Here is a 17817-nt window from a genome sequence, read left to right as displayed (position 1 = left end):
TGAGTGATGGGAGAAGTGACATCACAGCTCTTGTCAGCTTGAGAGTCGCTGTCTGGTCAGAGACAAGTCGCAAGGAAAATCGTAAGGATTTGACATGTCGAATCCTTATGACTGGATCGCAAGCTCAATCCGACTTCCAGCCAATCAGACAGCAGAGGTGCACGGTGCCATTGCCATTCCTAACCAACCCAACACCGTACCTGCAGTACAAGGTGCAACCGGTTCTTCAAGACCTTCCTGATCGCAGTAGAATCCTCCAGAGCACTGTTGGCAATCATCTATCTCTATCCTGTGGGTCAGGTTGTTGAAGGTTCCTTGAGGGCAGGCATACTGCGTGGCATACTCTGTATTCAGAGGGCAGTAGTAACCTAACACACAAAGGAGGAGGGATTATTATTATCATAAGTGAAAACATTTCATGGCATTTCATTTATTGGTTTCTGCAACTCTTTTCCATAAACACATTAACAACTAAAATACAATAATAATATACCTAGAACTGACAAGCAGAACATTGAATAAAATTGTATTTTCTATTAATACATTTCGATTTTCAGAAGCTTGCAGGGGTTGCCACTACAAGCTAAGCTAGCAGAAAATACAATAACAATATATGTATAACTGACAAGCAGAACATTGAATAAAATTGCATTTTCTATTATTACATATCGATTTCTAGAAGCTTGCAGGGGTCGCCACTACAAGCTAAGCTTGACTGCGTGGTAACCATAGCAAACATAGCCTATTTCAAAGAGAAACATTTTTTTCTTCAAAAAATCCAAAGTTGTACAGTAAAGTTAGATAACAGAGGAGATATCAGTGTGTTTTTTTTCATATATCTTTTCCCAGAGGGCTTGGAAGTTTTTTAAAGATTGCACTGGCCAACATCTCATGCTTGAATGAACCAACAACCTCAAACCTCCATTCCTGATTATTTTTTTTAAGCTCTCGCTGAATATCTTCTACATTCAAAGAAGTACTTGTGTGGGTCATTTTTTGTCACTTTCAACAGGTTATACATCATTTTAAAGCTTAGGACGTGCTTCATCAAGCTCAATGGCCTGACTTCACAAAGGTGGTTTTGAAAACCCACGGTTGAGTCCATGGTTTATGCAGATGTCCTGTATAAATTACGCTTAATTTAGTGCGTATCGGGCGCGTGTATAAGACATGTCCAATGCTGATGCGCGCATATGTCGCAGTGCGCCAAATTGACGCATGTTACCATGGTTAGATATGCTATTTTATTCATGAGTCCTCTGTTTGAAGAGTGGACTCATGACTAAAAACGGTGGACTCATGAATAAAATAGCGTATCTAACCATGGTAACAGGCGTCAATTTGGCGCACTGCGACATATGCGCACATCAGCACTGGAATGTTTTATACACGCGCCCGATACGCGCTAAATTAAGTGTAATTTACACAGGAAATCTGCATAAACCATGGACCCAACCGTGGGTTTTCAAAACCACCTTTGTGAATTTGAGCCAATAAGATTCTCAAAATTCATTTCGGGAGACTTATGGTTGTCTTGGGGTGGCCGGTCACATATGCCTTACCTTGTGGACAGTAAGAATCGTTGAAGAGAACCACTGGTTCCATGGTGCTATCACAGAAGAACCCTGTGGGGCAATCCTTGCAGGATGACTGGCCGGCCTCGTCCTGGTATTCGCCGGAAATACAACGGATAGGTGAAGGGCTCCCTCGTGGGCAGTAATGGCCTGTCAGGAAGAACATATTCTAGGTTGAAAATTGTTTGTAACGAGGATTGAAACAGCTGAGAAACCTCTTTTGAAAGGGAAAATTATGGGTAATGTCGCTCTTTCCCTGTCAATACCGTTCCATGAAATTTGCTTGGGCGACAATTCCTCTGCTGTATATTCAACACACTAATGGAATGACCAACTTTAACCCTGAATTTAACACTATACCCTTTCCCAAACCTAACATAAAACCCTATTGCAACCCTAACCATAAGCCTACATCTTAAATGAAATAAAGCCCAGAGCAATTGTCGCAAAAGCAGATGTTGTGTGGCTGTCAAGACAACATCGCTATCCAGGGTCAGATCCAGGATTTTCCTAAAGAGCGGGCATTTTGTACAGGAAAAATTTGACAAGCAAAAAAAAGGTCCTCACTTGCGTATGCATGGCATATTCCTCTTAAACAATATTTTTGGGTCTCTCAGGGGAGGGGCGGGGGGGCACGAGCCAGATGAGCCTCTACGTGGATTAACCACTGTCGCTATCGATGACTGTGGCTTGAAATGCAATTGGACCATTTGATAATATGCCCTACCACATTGACATTTGCATATACAAAATTGTAATTTCACGCTACCACATCAGAATTACCACCCAACCAATTGCTACAAATTCTGCTAAATGGGTACCCTGTCAGATGCAAAGGACTACCTCACAGATTAAGTGAATATTCCATGTTTTAATGGGGGTTGGTGTTTTTTTTTCCATCAAGCCTTACAATTGAGTCTTGAAACTCATGTTGGAATACTCCCCAGGGAGTGGGAAAAATGCATATATTGTGTGCGGACATGCCCAGATCCGATCGCCGGGGTGAAGATATACCTGTAAAGAGCTTGGAGATGAAGTTCTCATGCAATATATAAAAGTGGAATACTATCATTATTATCAAACCCACCTAGCGTGCAGTTGTACTCAGCCGGCGTAGCCTCGCTCTGTCCAGCCGGGCAGTAGTACCCTGGCCAGCACTCGTCTGTCGGTACCACGTTACCACTGCCGGCACAGTATGATCCGGGGATACAGTCGAGGCAGTCTGACTCCATGTCGTTGCGGGTGCTGTTCAGGAATGTGCCGGAGCCACAGAGGATCGGCGAGTCGCTGCCCATTGGGCAGTAAGCACCCATAGGGCACTCGTCGCCTGGAGTTGGGAGAAGATGGATGATGGAAGAACTAGAATGATTCTTGCTTTTGAAGGAGTCTCGACTCGTAATGACATTAGGTGGTAATCTCATCATAAAACTTATGTTAAACCGCATACTTAAAAGAATTTAAGCTAAAACTTCTACAGAATATTAGGTTCCATTTAAACACTTCCCTACTTAGGACAAATATACAGTACCAAATAATACATAAAAAATAACTCATCATATTTATCATATTCTTCTCATTTCACTGTACACAATTAATTTTGGGGAAAATGGTTGCTCGGACACAATTTTATCCAGACAATGTTGTACTGAAGCAGTTTTAAATTTTCATCAACGTTATTTGTAAAAACAAAATGTTAGGAAGTGCATGAAATTTGGGACAGTCAGCACATTTTGGAGAGAGGGGGGGGTTTAAATTTGCAAAAAAAATATACGTTTGCGGGATTAAATATGGTCGTCTACCACAAGTATATTTTCCCCTTTACCTGTGGCATTTCCATCATTGGGTGTCGCCGAAATCGCTTTGGAGAAGCAGTAGTATCCAGCATCACAGAGACCCGACGTATTACTCATCATGTCCTCAGCACAGTACTCCCCACCAGGGCAGGGAAGGGGTAGGGCCGACCCCTGGGGACAGTAGTATCCCATGGTGCAGTAGGTGGACGGGGTGGGGTCATCGTCACCCCCGGGGCAGTAGTACCCACCCTCGCATTCGCCCATTGGCCAGTTCATGGCGGGGCTTGGGCAGTAATAGCCGGCTGAAATGGTCAACAAGAGAGGAGGAAATTAAAGATAAGATGGAATTTATCATTTTCCAGCTGTTCTCATACCCAGAGAGAAGCTTGATAGAATTAATAAATCTTATTTTATCGCTTATCCAATGCAAACTACAATTTTTTTTATATTCAGGAAGGATATCCCGCAAAATAATTTCCCACCACAAAAAATAGGTTTTCCGGTATATGCTAACTAAAAATATATAAAATAAAAGCTGAAACTGTTCTGCCATCAATTTGGGGTAATCCCATATATGCTTATCTGTGTGCAGTTAATGTGACCTTCAGAAGTCACTTTGACACACTGCATCCCCCCTATAACAGTGTCATTTTTGTGTGTCTGTGTTTCGGAATGATCAGTTTTTGAAGAGGCATGATAAATAGAATAGAAAAAAATGACTGACCTGGAAATATACCATAACATAAATGGTCTACATAAAGAGATTTGGGAGGTGACTACATAATTATAATAATACTAAGCATTTTTTTGCCATCCATCTAGAAATAATCTACTCCGAAGCACACTGTTATAATCATTATCACCCGAGCTTTAGCTCGAGCTGCCTTCCAGACTTAGTGCATTTAAGGAATTAAACCTGCTGGGTACCCATTCGCCTCACCTGAGTTGAGTGGAGTACGATGTGGGTAAATTTATTGCTGAAGGAAGAGATTCCATGGCTGGGATTCAAACCCACGTCCCTCAGATTGAAAGACAGAGCAAGACTCAGACTAATTCCTTACCTGTACAGGGTATACAAGCAGATGAATTCTTGCTCATCGTCTGATTGTTGAAAGTCCCAGCCATGCATTGGTACTGCTCTCCGTAGTAGGTACCCGCTGGGCAGTAGTGACCCGATGGACAAGGGTTGATCTCATAACTGGACGATCCCTCCGGACAGTAGTAGCCTTGTAAGAATGAGATACGATATGGTTGTTTTGGAAATTGCAGTATTTGCTGCTGGTAACATGGAATTATCGAATTATTTCACTAAGTATAAGTAACAATTTTGGAAAGAGATAGAATTTGCTTTTGATTAATATGTAATAACACGCTTCATAACAGCAATTTGGCTTGTGGGATGTACAAAATAATGAGTACCTTCCAAAACCTGTTATCAGTTGACACTGCTGTAACTGTACCTAGTTATAATTAAAATTAATCAGTGGTTATGGTTTTTTTTTTCTCTCACTCAGCATTGCATCCAGGGAACTATATATATAGATGGGACTTCACTCGTTCTTCACAAGTGGCACCCAGTTGCCTTTAAGTATCCAGTGATTATCAATAAGGAGATAGGGTAAATTCTTACCTCCTCAAAATCAAATGCAAGGGAATAATAAAAAGTTTGACTACAAACCTAGAATCAAATACATGGGACTACTAGGAAGTCTGACTATAAACTTAAATTTGAATGGATAGGACTACATACCTTCTTCACAAGTTACACACTCTGCGAGCCCCTCGCTGGCAGCATACGTCCCATTCGGACAAGGTATTGGCAAGGTAGTACCTTGAGGGCAGTAGTGCCCTACAGGGCACACACCTCCATAACCCGTCTGATGTGCATCATAGTATGCACACGATGCGTTGTTCGATGCAGGACACGTGTCGTTGTTCCCGTCCGGCTGGGCGCGGTCAACGCCATAGACGCAGAAGTGCCCAGGGTCACACTCAGCTGTAGGCCAATCGAGATGTTCTTGCTCACAGTAGTATCCCGCAGTGCAGGGAAGACATTGGCCGACCTCGTAGAGTCCTTCCTGGTTGCTGTAGGTTCCTCTGGGACACGCCATGATGTCGTAGCCTGTTCCTTCGGGGCAGAAGTATCCTGCAGGACATATCTCCTGCACCCCTGCAGATTGGCAGTGGAATCCTGCAGGACATGGGTTGCAGGAGGCAGCATGGGTGTAGTTCACGTAGGTATTGTTGGCACAAGGTATCGGGTAGGACACTCCCTCCGGACAGTAGTGACCGATCGGACAGAAGGTGTCGTTGGGCTCTCGATGGACAGTACCGGGTGGACAGTAATATCCTGGAGGGATTGAAGACACAATCGGTCAATTTCATTCATTTGTCTGTTTGCTTGTCTCTCTCTCATCTGTATCTGCATTAACAGCCAGATGGTCAATGAATGTGACAAAAACAGACACACACACACAGATCCACTTTCAGTTGAACATGTCTTCGGGCCACCTGTCTATATTAGAAACCTGTCTAGAGCAGGCACCTAAATTGTCTTCCATTTGCAAAGAACATGCATTAAAGAATATAAAGGCGACCTATCAACAATGGCCATTTTTGTCCCATTTTGTTTCAAGGAATTTTTTGCTTGTACATCAAGTTTGCTCTCCCCCCAAGAAATCCCCAGGTATTTCCAATGTTTTAACAAAGTCTGAGATCGGCAAATTATAAGCTGATGCATATACAAATTGATTCTTTTGATATGATCTTAGATACCGACCTTCGCCACAGGGACCTGTAGGTTCTGTTAGACCATCTGTCTCGCAGTACGTCCCTCCAGTACACGGGTAGCAGTCTGTAGCAGAGGCCTTCATGGTGTCATTGGAATAACGACCTGAAACACAAAACACCATATGGTACATGTATGGTCATACTAAACTCTTTAAGAAAATTTTGCTCTTGCTAATTCAATAAATAATACTTATGATCATTATTTTGGAAAAATCCATGTAAATGGTGTTGATAATGATAATGGCAATGATGGTGGTGATAGTGATGATGATGAAGATGATATGAATGTGATGGTGGTGAATCGGTTACCACCCCAATGATGGTGTTGATGGTAATTACAGTAAAGATGATAATGGTAGTGATGATCATAATGAAATTTTAGTGATGGCAATGATGATGATGATAGTGATGATAGTAATGATGATGATGATATGAATGTGATGGTGGTGAATCGGTTACCACCCCAATGATGGTGTTGATGGTAATTACAGTAAAGATGATAATGGTAGTGATGATCATAATGAAATTTTAGTGATGGCAATGATGATGGTGATAGTGATGATAGTAATGATGATGATGATATGAATGTGATGGTGGTGAATCGGTAACCACCCCAATGATGGTGTTGATGGTAATTACAGAAAAGATAATGGTAGTGATGATCTTAATGAAATTTTAGTGATGGTAATGATGATGGTGGTGATGATGGTGGTAAGAAGGAGAAGGAGGATCTTGGTCATAGAGATAATGATGATGGTGATAATGAGGAGGAAGAGGAGTATTTTGGTGATGGTGATGATGATATTAATGATGGTGATGACAACGATGGTAGTGATGATCTTAATGAAATTTTAGTGATGGCAATGATGATGATGACGATGATGATGATGAAGAAGATGATGGTAATGGCAATGATGATGATGATGGTGATGATGGCAATGGTGATGGAGATGATGATGATGATGGTAATGGTGATGATGGTGATAGTGATAATGAAGAGGAGGAGGAGTATTGTGGTGATGGTGGTGATGATGAAAATGATGGTGGTGAATGATAATATCGATGTTGATAATGGCAATTATTCTACCGCAAACAAATAGAATCCCTCACGAAATAAATATTCTTTACCTGCAGGGCAAGGAGTCGGATCAAACGTTCCATTCATACAGTAATATCCTGCAGGGCACTCGACTTGATCAGGTCTAGAGGATCCCGAAGGACAGTAGTAACTCTCATAGCATTCACCGTATGGCTCAGTGAGACCATAGTCATTGCAGAACCAACCTATTAGACAGTACAAAAAAAAACCGTAAAAAAGTGCGTCCCACAAAAAGGAAACCTGCTTCAGAGATACATGTAGATTTCACAATTAGTAAACATGTGTTTACTATAAATTTGATACTCATGGCAAGAGTGGAATCTCAACCCTAACACCCCCTTCTCCCTTCATCCCCTGTAATTAGCGATAGGTTACAAACACGCAAAAAAAAGGAAAATTGGGAGGGGGGGGGCACTACTTTTCACTACCCTCTGTGTTAAATCTGCAATATTAGAGAAGCTTTAACATTGGGTGAATAGGGATATTCCAGGGATCTAAGTTAATTTTCCAGGACTCTCTTTGATTCTATGACGTCTGCTCAGGCAACAGTTGCTCCACTGCAAATTCTACACACTAATGGAATGACAAACTTCAACCTCAACTTCAAATACTTCAGTTATCATTCCCAGACAATTTGGGTGCCACGTGAGTTAATGAATTGGATGTGTCCTGTGAGGGATTTGTGCCCCCATTGGCTCTCCATAGTTAAACCACAACTTTAAACCTGAGTTAAAATTAAAACCCGACTTCAGAATACGGGCCTGTATCTTTAAACGAAATAAAGCCCACAGCAAAAGTAGTGTCACCTTCTTTTCAAGCATGTTGGGGGTTCAAAGCCCCTAACACAATATAACTTTTTTTTCCCTGGTCACACCACAAGAGGTAACAAACAAAAAAGGCTAACCTTTGGTACAGTTTAGACACTGATCCTCGCTCTCCTTCTGGAGGACATCAGAGTAGGTTCCCGGTGGGCATGCCTCTGGCTCAGTCGTTCCCTCGGGACAGTAGAAACCAGCCGGACAAACGTTGGCATCGGTCGTCTGGTTGGGCGTACTTATCTCAGCATACTGACGGCAGAAATACCTGGAAGAGGAGCAGAAGGATAATTTGAGATAAACATGTTTGGGCCCCGTCTTACAAAGAGTTACGATAATAATAATAATCCGCTTTTCTATAGCTCTTAATACCTCAGAACAACGTGTCTAAGCGCTTTAGAGATATATTATTAACCCGGTCATCGGATTCAATCAGTCATTCCTGCACAAAATGTATGCACATCCTCCACTCCCTGGGAGTATTCCAGTCAGTCTCCGGTGAGGCGCACACAGTACTGGACAAGCTACAATGACGATTGATGAGATCAAACGCAACCATGGACGGCCAGCAACGTCATAATTTTTATACAGAAAATTTGCAAAATATCCTCTGTAAACTAAGGAGAACAAACTAAATTGTCAAGAAATCAATGAATTTATAGATATATATTCATACCTAGAATTTTTTGTAAATAAACATGCATTTTATATGTTGACTTTGCTGGCTTTCCATAGTTGCAATTGATCAGATCTATTGCAACTCTTTGTAAGAATGGGGCCCAGATCTGTTGACTATAGAAATCGCCGAATGTGTCAGAGACAAAAAAATACAATGACCAGCTAGAAATTAAGTTGTGGCTGACAGAGAGTGTTTACTCCTTTTGTTTTACTGTCTCTTCGATAGTTCAAAATACACAAAGAAAATCTGAACATCCTCCAAGAAACTAAACACGTTATTCTGAATTTCTCAAATGACAGGACACACAACAAAGATACAATTGCCCGTATTCTGAAGTCAGGTTTAAAGTTGTGGTTTAAGTATGGGAAGCCAAAAGTATCATTTTTTTATTAAGTTGTACATTTCTTATATTTACTGTGCTCTTTCCTGATCCATTGATGGTGAAGACAATAATCTTGTTATACTTCCAAGATAATTATGAATGATTTAAGAGCCAAATGAGCTGAAATATGATATCTCTACCGTTAGTGATTAATGTAACAATTGCCTGTCCATACTTGAACCACAACTTTACATCTGAGTTTAAGTTAAACCCGACTTCAGAATACGGGCCACTGTCTCTTCGATAATTCAAAATACACAAAGAAAATCTGAACATCCTCCGAGAAACTTAACACATGTTATTGTGAACTTCTCAAATGACAGGACACACAACAACGATACAATTGCCCGTATTCTGAAGTCAGGTTTAAAGTTGTGTTTTAAGTATGGAAAACCAAAAGTATCAAAAATTTTATTAAGTTGTATGTTTCTTATGTTTACTGTGCTCTTTCCCGATTTCATTGATGGTGAAGGCAATCATCTATTTATACTTATCTTATGATATCTCTACTATTAGTGATTATGTAACAATTAGCTGTCCATACTTAAACCACAACTTTAAACCGGAGTTTAACTTAAACCTGACTTAAGAATACGGGCCAATGTATGCAACCAGCATGAATTGAAAAATAAATGCATATGCATGAACATATAGCTAGCACAAGTCAACTCCTTCAGGGCCTGTATTACAAAGAGTTGGGATTGATCCAATCAATCGCAACTCTGGACGGCCAACAATATCAACATATAAAATGTGTTTTGTTCAAAAAAAAAAATCTCGATATGCAGGTATATCCATGAATTCATTGATTTCTTGACAATTTGGTGTGTTCTCCTTCGTTTACAAAGGACATTTTAAAAATTTCATGTAGAAGAAATTATGACACTGATGGATTTCCATAGAGTTACAACTTATTTGATCGATCGTAACTCTTTATAAGTTTGTAAGACGGGGTCCTTTGTTATAAAATACATACTGAACAAATCTTGAGAATTGAAGGAGACAGCATGATTTGAAGAAGAAGAATACACTCACCCAGCAGCACAAGGTGTAGTGGCTTCAGTCAGACCCAACTCTCCGCAATAGAAGCCTCCGGTACAAGGGCTACACTGAGAGCTCATGTTGAGACCAGTCACATTGCTAAAGGTTCCGAGAGGACACTTGAATTCATTGTGATAACGGGTCCCAGCCGGGCAGTAGGAACCTAGTACAGAGATTAGGGTAAGGTTTCATGAAACTTGTCAGCACTCACTTTTTTATTTTCTTCGACTGTTTGTAAAGTAAATGTCAGAGGCCAGAAATTGCCTCTCCGCCAATCAAAACCAAGGATTTCACAGAAATTGTCTGCACTGACAGTTTAGTCACAACTGACAACTTTCATAAAAAGCCCACCTGATGGACATTAAGTGTATTTAGTAACATTTGATTGGTATCATGTAGTAAATACCAGTCTGCACAGCGTTGGACAGCATCTACATGTAATTAGATGAGTATTGGACCAGCTTGCCATCATCATTGAAATCTGAAGGAGCATTATCACTACGAGCATCACTGATGTTTTTATATCATTATCATCATCATCATAGTCACCATCATCACCATTACAATCATCACCATAATCAACATCACCACCATCTCCATCAGCAGTATCACTATCACCATCCTCCTCCTCATCATCATAATCATCATTATCAAAATCCTCATTGTCATCATCACCACCATCACTATCATCATAAACAGCAGCAGTAGCATCATCATTATCCCATCACCCTTAACAACACGACAATGGCTACCACCCACCTTCAGGGCAAGTCGAGTTCTGGTAGAGGACCACCGGCTCCAGGCGATTATCGCAATAGAATCCCGCAGGACACGTCTTACAGTCCTCCTGGAACTCCTCGTCCTGGTAATAACCCGAGAGGCAACGGATCGCCTCCGGGCTCCCGAGAGGACAGTAGTGTCCCTGGGGGCAGCGGTACTCGTACGGAGAAGAGATGTTCTGTCCAGAGGGGCAGTAGTAGCCTTGGTCACACTGAGCCGTTGGGTGACTGTTGGCGTATCCTGAGCAGTACATACCCGCAGGGCAATCCAGACAGTCGGACAGGGCTGGTCAATCAATGCACATAAAAAATATGTAGTAGGTCTTGAGGAAAACGTATTTTGGGGGTTCCTTAAAGACTGTCCCTTTCTTTTCTCACACAAGTCATATATACATCTAAATTATTTTGTAGTTGTTAACAAAATAGGTATACTGGTCAAATGAGAAATAATTCAAAATGAAGAACTCGTAGATATCAATGGAAATACATTGCCTTCTTTTTCAAGACCCTAACCGATGCGAATATTGTCACTGACAGATCACCAATCAAAAGCATAAAAGTTTAATACATTTTCACCACTTTACAGCTGAGTATATGGCTTGAGAAAAACTCAAATTAACAGGTTTCAAAAAATGGGCTTCATTGTACTTTTTATCATTCTGATTTACTGAATCGTCCTAGTATTCAGAAAGTTGAGATACATTAGTTTGTACATATAAAATAGATATATTACTTTGTTTTCCAGATTTCAAATTCTGCTTATCTCAATAAAATAAATTGTACACTATGAGGAATATTACTGATAATATTTAGTGTTCAAATGGATGAATCACTTGATTTTTTTTTATTTATATGTTCTTATTTACATCGTCACTGTACATGTACATGTACATTGAACTAAAAAGACAGCATGATATACATTAAAATTCAACACTTTCAACTTTAACTTGTTTTGCCCTATTTTATTTCAGCTTATTTAGCACAGCTTACCACCTAAATATGGATTCAGATTGCATGTAACAGGTTTTTCCCATCCACAGCGTCTTAGCCAAGCAAAGGATCCCGCACATAATAATAATAATAATAATCCGCTTTTATATAGCGCTTAATCCATCGGAACGACGTTTCTAAGCGCTTTACAGATATATTATTACCCCGGTCATCGGATTCAATCAGTCATTCCCGCACACAATGTGTGCACATCCTCCACTCCCTGGGGAGTATTCCAGTCAGTCGCCTGTGAGGCGCACACAATACTGGACAAGCTACAATGACTTTCACATCCTACCGGGTACCCATTTAGCACCTGGGTCGAGAGTGGCAAAGTGTGGATTAACGCCTTGCCAAAGGACGCCAGACCGCGGTGGGATTCGAACACACGACCCTCTGTTTACAAGGCGAGAGTCAGAACCACTACACCACAGCTCCTCCATGACGGTCAAGTACCTAATGGCCGACCATAGTGATCACAATTTTATTAGACTGAACTTAAGACTTACCTTGATTTTGTGTTGTATTCAAGAATGTCCCTGGTGGACATTCCTGTGGCTCTTCGCTTCCTTCTGGGCAGTAGTGACCACTCGGACACACATCACCTGAAAATTGGATTCGAGGGGAAAAAATGTTTGGATGAAATTCATCGCATCAAACAAGCTTTTAACATGGGTGTTCTGAAATATATGTGCATGGTCAGTAGATCTGCTATTCCATCGCTTGTGATTCAATTCACTTCAATTGAACTTATTTACGAGAGTGTGGAGTGGTCACACAGAGTTAAGTTCAACTAAAACTCATACTTTAAAGATAAATACTAGTTTTGGTAACGATATCAAAATGAGTTTGTACAGAATCCAATGAAATGACCACCAATGTGTCTGTTTGTATAGATAAAAAGGAAATGGTTTTCAAAGGTCATTGTGCATATTTCCTAAAGAAAATATTATGACATTGATGGATTTCCATATACTGAAGGTTGATCAGATCAATCGTAACTCTTTGTAAGACAGGGCCAAGGTTAATAACGAAAAAATCCTTTACCTGACGCAACTCCCTCAGGACTTGGTGTCTCAGCTCCACCCGTGCAGTAATGCCCAGCGCTGCAGTTCCCGGCCGGGTAAGCCAGCTCCACCACATCGCAGTACATCCCTGGCAGGCAGGAGATCGGGTAGACTGACCCCTGGGGGCAGTAGTGACCAACTGGACACTGACCACCCTGAGACGGGTCAGTCGGTTTAGAGAACTGAGATCCGTTGATGCAGTACCAGCCCTCGTCACATTCGGCGGTGGGCAAGGACAGGCCGGGCAGCTCGCAGTATGTGCTGAACATTGAATTGAAAGATACAAAATTGAATGAATGGATTATTAATAATGAAATGATAAGTAATATTCAGAGCTTAATACAATAATTCAAAATGCTGCATGCCATTGGAAGGGCTGTGGCTCAGTGGATAATTCTCCAGGTTAGAACCAGAAGGTCCAGGGTTCAAATGTATCCGTCCCTCGGATAGGACGTTAAATGGAGGCCCCGTGTAGAGGAAAGTCACCACCTTTGCACGTTAAGAACCCACTGCACTATTCGTATAAGAGTAGGGGGTAACCCCGGTGTAGTGGTCCACCTGCATTCCCCCCAATCAGTTATATCGGGAGGAGAGACCTGCGGGTCATAGTGATTCAGTTCGCTTTTCGCCTCCCAGGCACAGGTGACGCCAAACAAATAATAATAATAATAATAATAATAATAGTAAGATCATTCACCAGGCAAAAAAAAAAATTAGGGGACTACATTTCCTACCTATTGGCTGAATCTGCAACATTGGAGAAGCTTGAACATCCCATTGAATGAAAATTTTCTCGTTTCATTTTCCAGGGCTCTTTTGGGCATTTCAGAGTTAGAGACCACTGTATTTTTCCCCTTCTACTCACCCTGGTGAACAAAGAATACAATCGCTCTCTTCCGATCGTCCAGTCAGGTTGTTAAACGTCCCTTCAGGGCACGGGTGCTCGTCCCATGTCGCCGTCTCTAGAGGACAGTAGTAACCTGGATTGCACTCCTCGGGTACCGTCGTGTTCTGAGTGCAGTAGAACCCGATGGGACAGCTGCGACAATTGAAGCGGCCCGTCTCGTTGTTGTATCTTCCGGCGATGCACGGTGACGGCGAGTCTGACCCGGCGACGCAGAAATGACCTTGATTGAGAAGATAATGAATAGTACTAGCTTATATAGTGCCTAATAATCAGAAGTCTTGAAGCTCTTGACAATAAATGCAGTATAATAAACTGGCTTCTGCAGAGCTGCTGTTACGCTGTGGAAGTGTTTCAAGAAATAAATTCCTGCCAGGTACAGCTTTCCCCCCCTTGATCGAGTGCAGCACATGGCGGATCAATTTCTTGCTGACGGAAATCAGGCCATGGCTGGCATTCGAACCAAAGACATTCTTGAAGTTTGTGCACTGAACTAGAATACATGTGCTTCTTGTCCGGTGATGTGTGACTTGACATCTTCCAGTCTACTTATACCGTAGCTAGCGCTAATCCAATTGGACCCACTTTCGCACCGTGTTCTTAATCTCTTCTTACGTTTTGAGGAGGAACTATCCAAAATTTGCTGCTTGTATCATCCCTCTTGCTGTATCCTATTCTTACCTTCAAGCTAGCAGAAGTTACTGGATCACCCAAGCTAAATCCTGGAACTTATGGTTATTGTCACTACCGACAATTTGAGGAATTTTTAAGGGTGAATTCAGTGACCACTTACCAGTTGGGCACTCTCCTCCCTCAGCGGGGTCTGTAGGCATACTCTTAGTGGCACCTTCAATGCAGTACCATCCCGGAGAACATTGTCCAGCTGTGGCTGTCATTGTGGTGTTTGGACAGTATTCACCTGCAGTACAGAGCGTGCAGTCGGTCTCAGCCTCCAGCTGCTGCGTAGCTCTGTGAACAAAAAATCATATCATTTTGATTTGATTAGATTTGATATGTAGCAATATAGTTTCAGAAACACTGTCGAGCTGTGGCTGTCATTGTTGTGCTTGGACGGTATTCACCGGCAGTACAGTCAGTCTCAGCCTATAGCAGCTGCGTAGCTCTGTGAACAATGAATCATATCTTTTGGATTTATTTTGAATTGATTAGATTCGATGCAGGAATACAGTCTAAGGAACACATTGGTGGGGGGACGTCATCGTTGTGTTTCGACAGTATCCACCAGCCGCACATATTTTGATTTGATGTGCATATGTTGCAACACTACTTGACGGACACTGTCATCTCCACTACTTGTAGCATTAAAAGAGAAGGAGCCCACAACCAAAGTATAGTCGCAGATAATACTTTCAAATTCAATGCTCATTCTATTCATCATCATCATCATCATGAATAGGAACTTTTGCCAAGGGTCAGGGCCATGTCTTTCCTGTCCGAATCCTGTCAGGAGCTTTCCATTGCAAATCATCAGAGTCACCATAGACAAACCAATGTGGACTGCAGGAAAGCTGCAATGAAAGGACGCATGGCATCTTTATAGCGGCATTCCTGCTTAAACATGCCGTAAAGACTTTTGACAACTTGCCTAACTAATGCCCCCGTTCGACTATCACCATCTGAAACCCCGATCTGTCCCGATCATAAGACCGGCAGAGAGCGGGATAGGAATCGGTTGAAATTGCAATAACAATATTGTGAAGACGGGGTAACAGCTGGGCCTTTTACTCAGATCGGCGTGATTGACTAAAAATTTTGAACAGAAAACGTGCATATTGAATCGTGGGGGAAGAGGGAAAAGCATAAGCAACACAGTGCCAATTGTAGGATGAGCATAATTAGGTCTTTCCTAGCGTACTGACAGTGGCACATCCCCCATTCCTTTATTTTTCTGCTGACCCCAAGTAAAATGGTTCATTTTCCCCCGATCCCAACCGATCTGAAGGTACGTCAAGCCGTAGCAACATCGGCATAGTGGAACGGGGGCCTAATGCGCATATCCTTACTCACCCGAATCGTCCCTTCGGACAAGGTGTCGGGTATCCGCTTCCCTCTGGGCAGTAGTATCCCAAGGGACATACACTGTAATCAGTACTGGTGGTGATGTCAAAAGGACCGGCTTGATAGGCCAGCTGCTTGGAGTAGAAGCCAGCGGCTGTGGGACCGGTCACGTTAGCCAGGCCATCCTCTTCGCAGTAGTGACCTGGATGAACAGGGAGAAAACATTGAAAATATAAGATCGGGATATTGCTTTTGGATGTTATTGTGAATACCCAAGATGGCTGCATTGTCACTAACATTCACCAATTTTGAAATGTGCATTATTTGTTTTATAAAACAAGTCGGCAGTACAAATTTCGTAGTGGAAAGTTTGCTCGAATCACTCCTGGAATTCCATCAAAATTGTTAAGATTGCACAGATGAGAAGATCACATCTGCTTTCTATCGTTACATCACAGGTGTATCAAGAATGTGCGCCAAACTAAGTGCATCAGAATCTGCGCCTTTTCTTTTCTAAGACACAAAAGTTTTTCAGCTGGTGGCTTGGATATACACAAGGGTTGTTTTGTTTCATGGCAATTTCCCCTCGTCACCATCACCGCAATCAGTGCCATAATTATTGGCGCTGTGTTGCTTACTATCATTGCTGTGAATCAAATCATCATTAACATCATAACCACCATTACAATCACCATTACTACCAATCAATCCTTGTCATCATTACAACCATAATCATCATCATTATGACCACAAATATCATATTGTCATCATCATCAATATCGCCAACTTTGTCTTCGTCATTGTCATTATCACCATCACCATCATCCCAATCATCACCGTCATCACCACCACCACACCACCATCATCATCATCATTATAACCATCAAGATCACCATCATCATCATCATCATAACCATCACCTTCATCATCATCCTCATAACCGTCAAGATCACCGTCATCATCGCCACCCCCACCACCATCATCATCGCCATCATCACCACCACCACCATCATCACCATCACCATCATCATCATCATCATCATCACCACCACCACCACCACCGTCATCATCATCACCAGCACCACCACCATGTCTGCATGAATAGCTTACCTGCAAGGCACTCAGTACACTCTGACTCAGCTATCAGCCCTTCTCTGTTTCCAAAGTAACCCTTCAAGCAAGGTCTAGGATCGTTGCCCGAACTGGCTCCCCCCAGACAGTAAAAACCTGAAGGATCCAAAATATTGAATGGGTTGAATGTCAAAGGAGAGGCTCCAGAAAAAACCCGACAAATTCTTGGCAAAAAAAGGAATGTTCAATCCCTCATAATGACTTCAATCTATACTTATTAAATTTTCACGTACAAGAAGAAATTCCACTTCTAATCAACAAAAATAAACATAACCATTTCTAATCAAATCGACTGAATCAAATGACAACAATCACATCTAATTCAATCCACTCAAATCTAGTCTAATTCTATCTAATCCATCTAATCTAGTCTAATCTAAACTATTCCACTCTAATCTAGTCTAATACAATCTAATATAATCCACTCTAAGCTAGTCTAATCTAATTCAATGCAATCTAATCTACTTTCATCTAACCCTTTCCACCTTAATCTACTCAAATCTAATCTAATCTAACGTACTCTAACCTTGTCTCATCTAATCTGGTCCATTTAACTCAAATCTACTCTCATCTAATCTAATCCAACCTATTGGATTAGATTAGATGAGAGTACATTGGCTCCCTGTAAAACAGCGTATTATGTTCAAGATTTTGTTGTTAACTTTCCATTGTGTTCATGGCTCATCTCCCCAGTACCTTATTTCACTGATCAAAAGTTATACCCCTTCAAGATCCTTACGTTCCTCCCTTTCCA

The 17817-nt window shown here is 41.6% G+C and overlaps 1 protein-coding gene across 1 annotated transcript in view; it reads right to left on the bottom strand.

Moving 5' to 3' along the window:
• LOC121420662 overlaps positions 1-17817 on the bottom strand; it is a 187285-nt gene that overhangs the window by 124900 nt on the left and 44568 nt on the right. Inside the window, exons 30-46 of the mRNA XM_041615325.1 lie at positions 17043-17159; positions 15942-16134; positions 14707-14882; positions 13875-14136; positions 12990-13270; positions 12452-12547; positions 10933-11238; positions 10168-10336; positions 8161-8339; positions 7286-7441; positions 6147-6260; positions 5118-5717; positions 4429-4593; positions 3397-3669; positions 2662-2901; positions 1563-1724; positions 201-368 (exon numbers count right to left, since the gene is read on the bottom strand). Of these exons, the coding sequence (XP_041471259.1) occupies positions 201-368; positions 1563-1724; positions 2662-2901; positions 3397-3669; positions 4429-4593; positions 5118-5717; positions 6147-6260; positions 7286-7441; positions 8161-8339; positions 10168-10336; positions 10933-11238; positions 12452-12547; positions 12990-13270; positions 13875-14136; positions 14707-14882; positions 15942-16134; positions 17043-17159 (3657 nt within the window). The remainder of the gene's footprint in view (positions 1-200; positions 369-1562; positions 1725-2661; positions 2902-3396; positions 3670-4428; positions 4594-5117; positions 5718-6146; positions 6261-7285; positions 7442-8160; positions 8340-10167; positions 10337-10932; positions 11239-12451; positions 12548-12989; positions 13271-13874; positions 14137-14706; positions 14883-15941; positions 16135-17042; positions 17160-17817) is intronic.

Source organism: Lytechinus variegatus, chromosome 8 (genome assembly GCF_018143015.1).
Source record: "Lytechinus variegatus isolate NC3 chromosome 8, Lvar_3.0, whole genome shotgun sequence".
Lineage (NCBI taxonomy): Eukaryota > Metazoa > Echinodermata > Echinoidea > Temnopleuroida > Toxopneustidae > Lytechinus > Lytechinus variegatus.
Note: the sequence above shows the minus strand (reverse complement) of the source record. Positions and strands in the feature narration are given on the sequence as shown.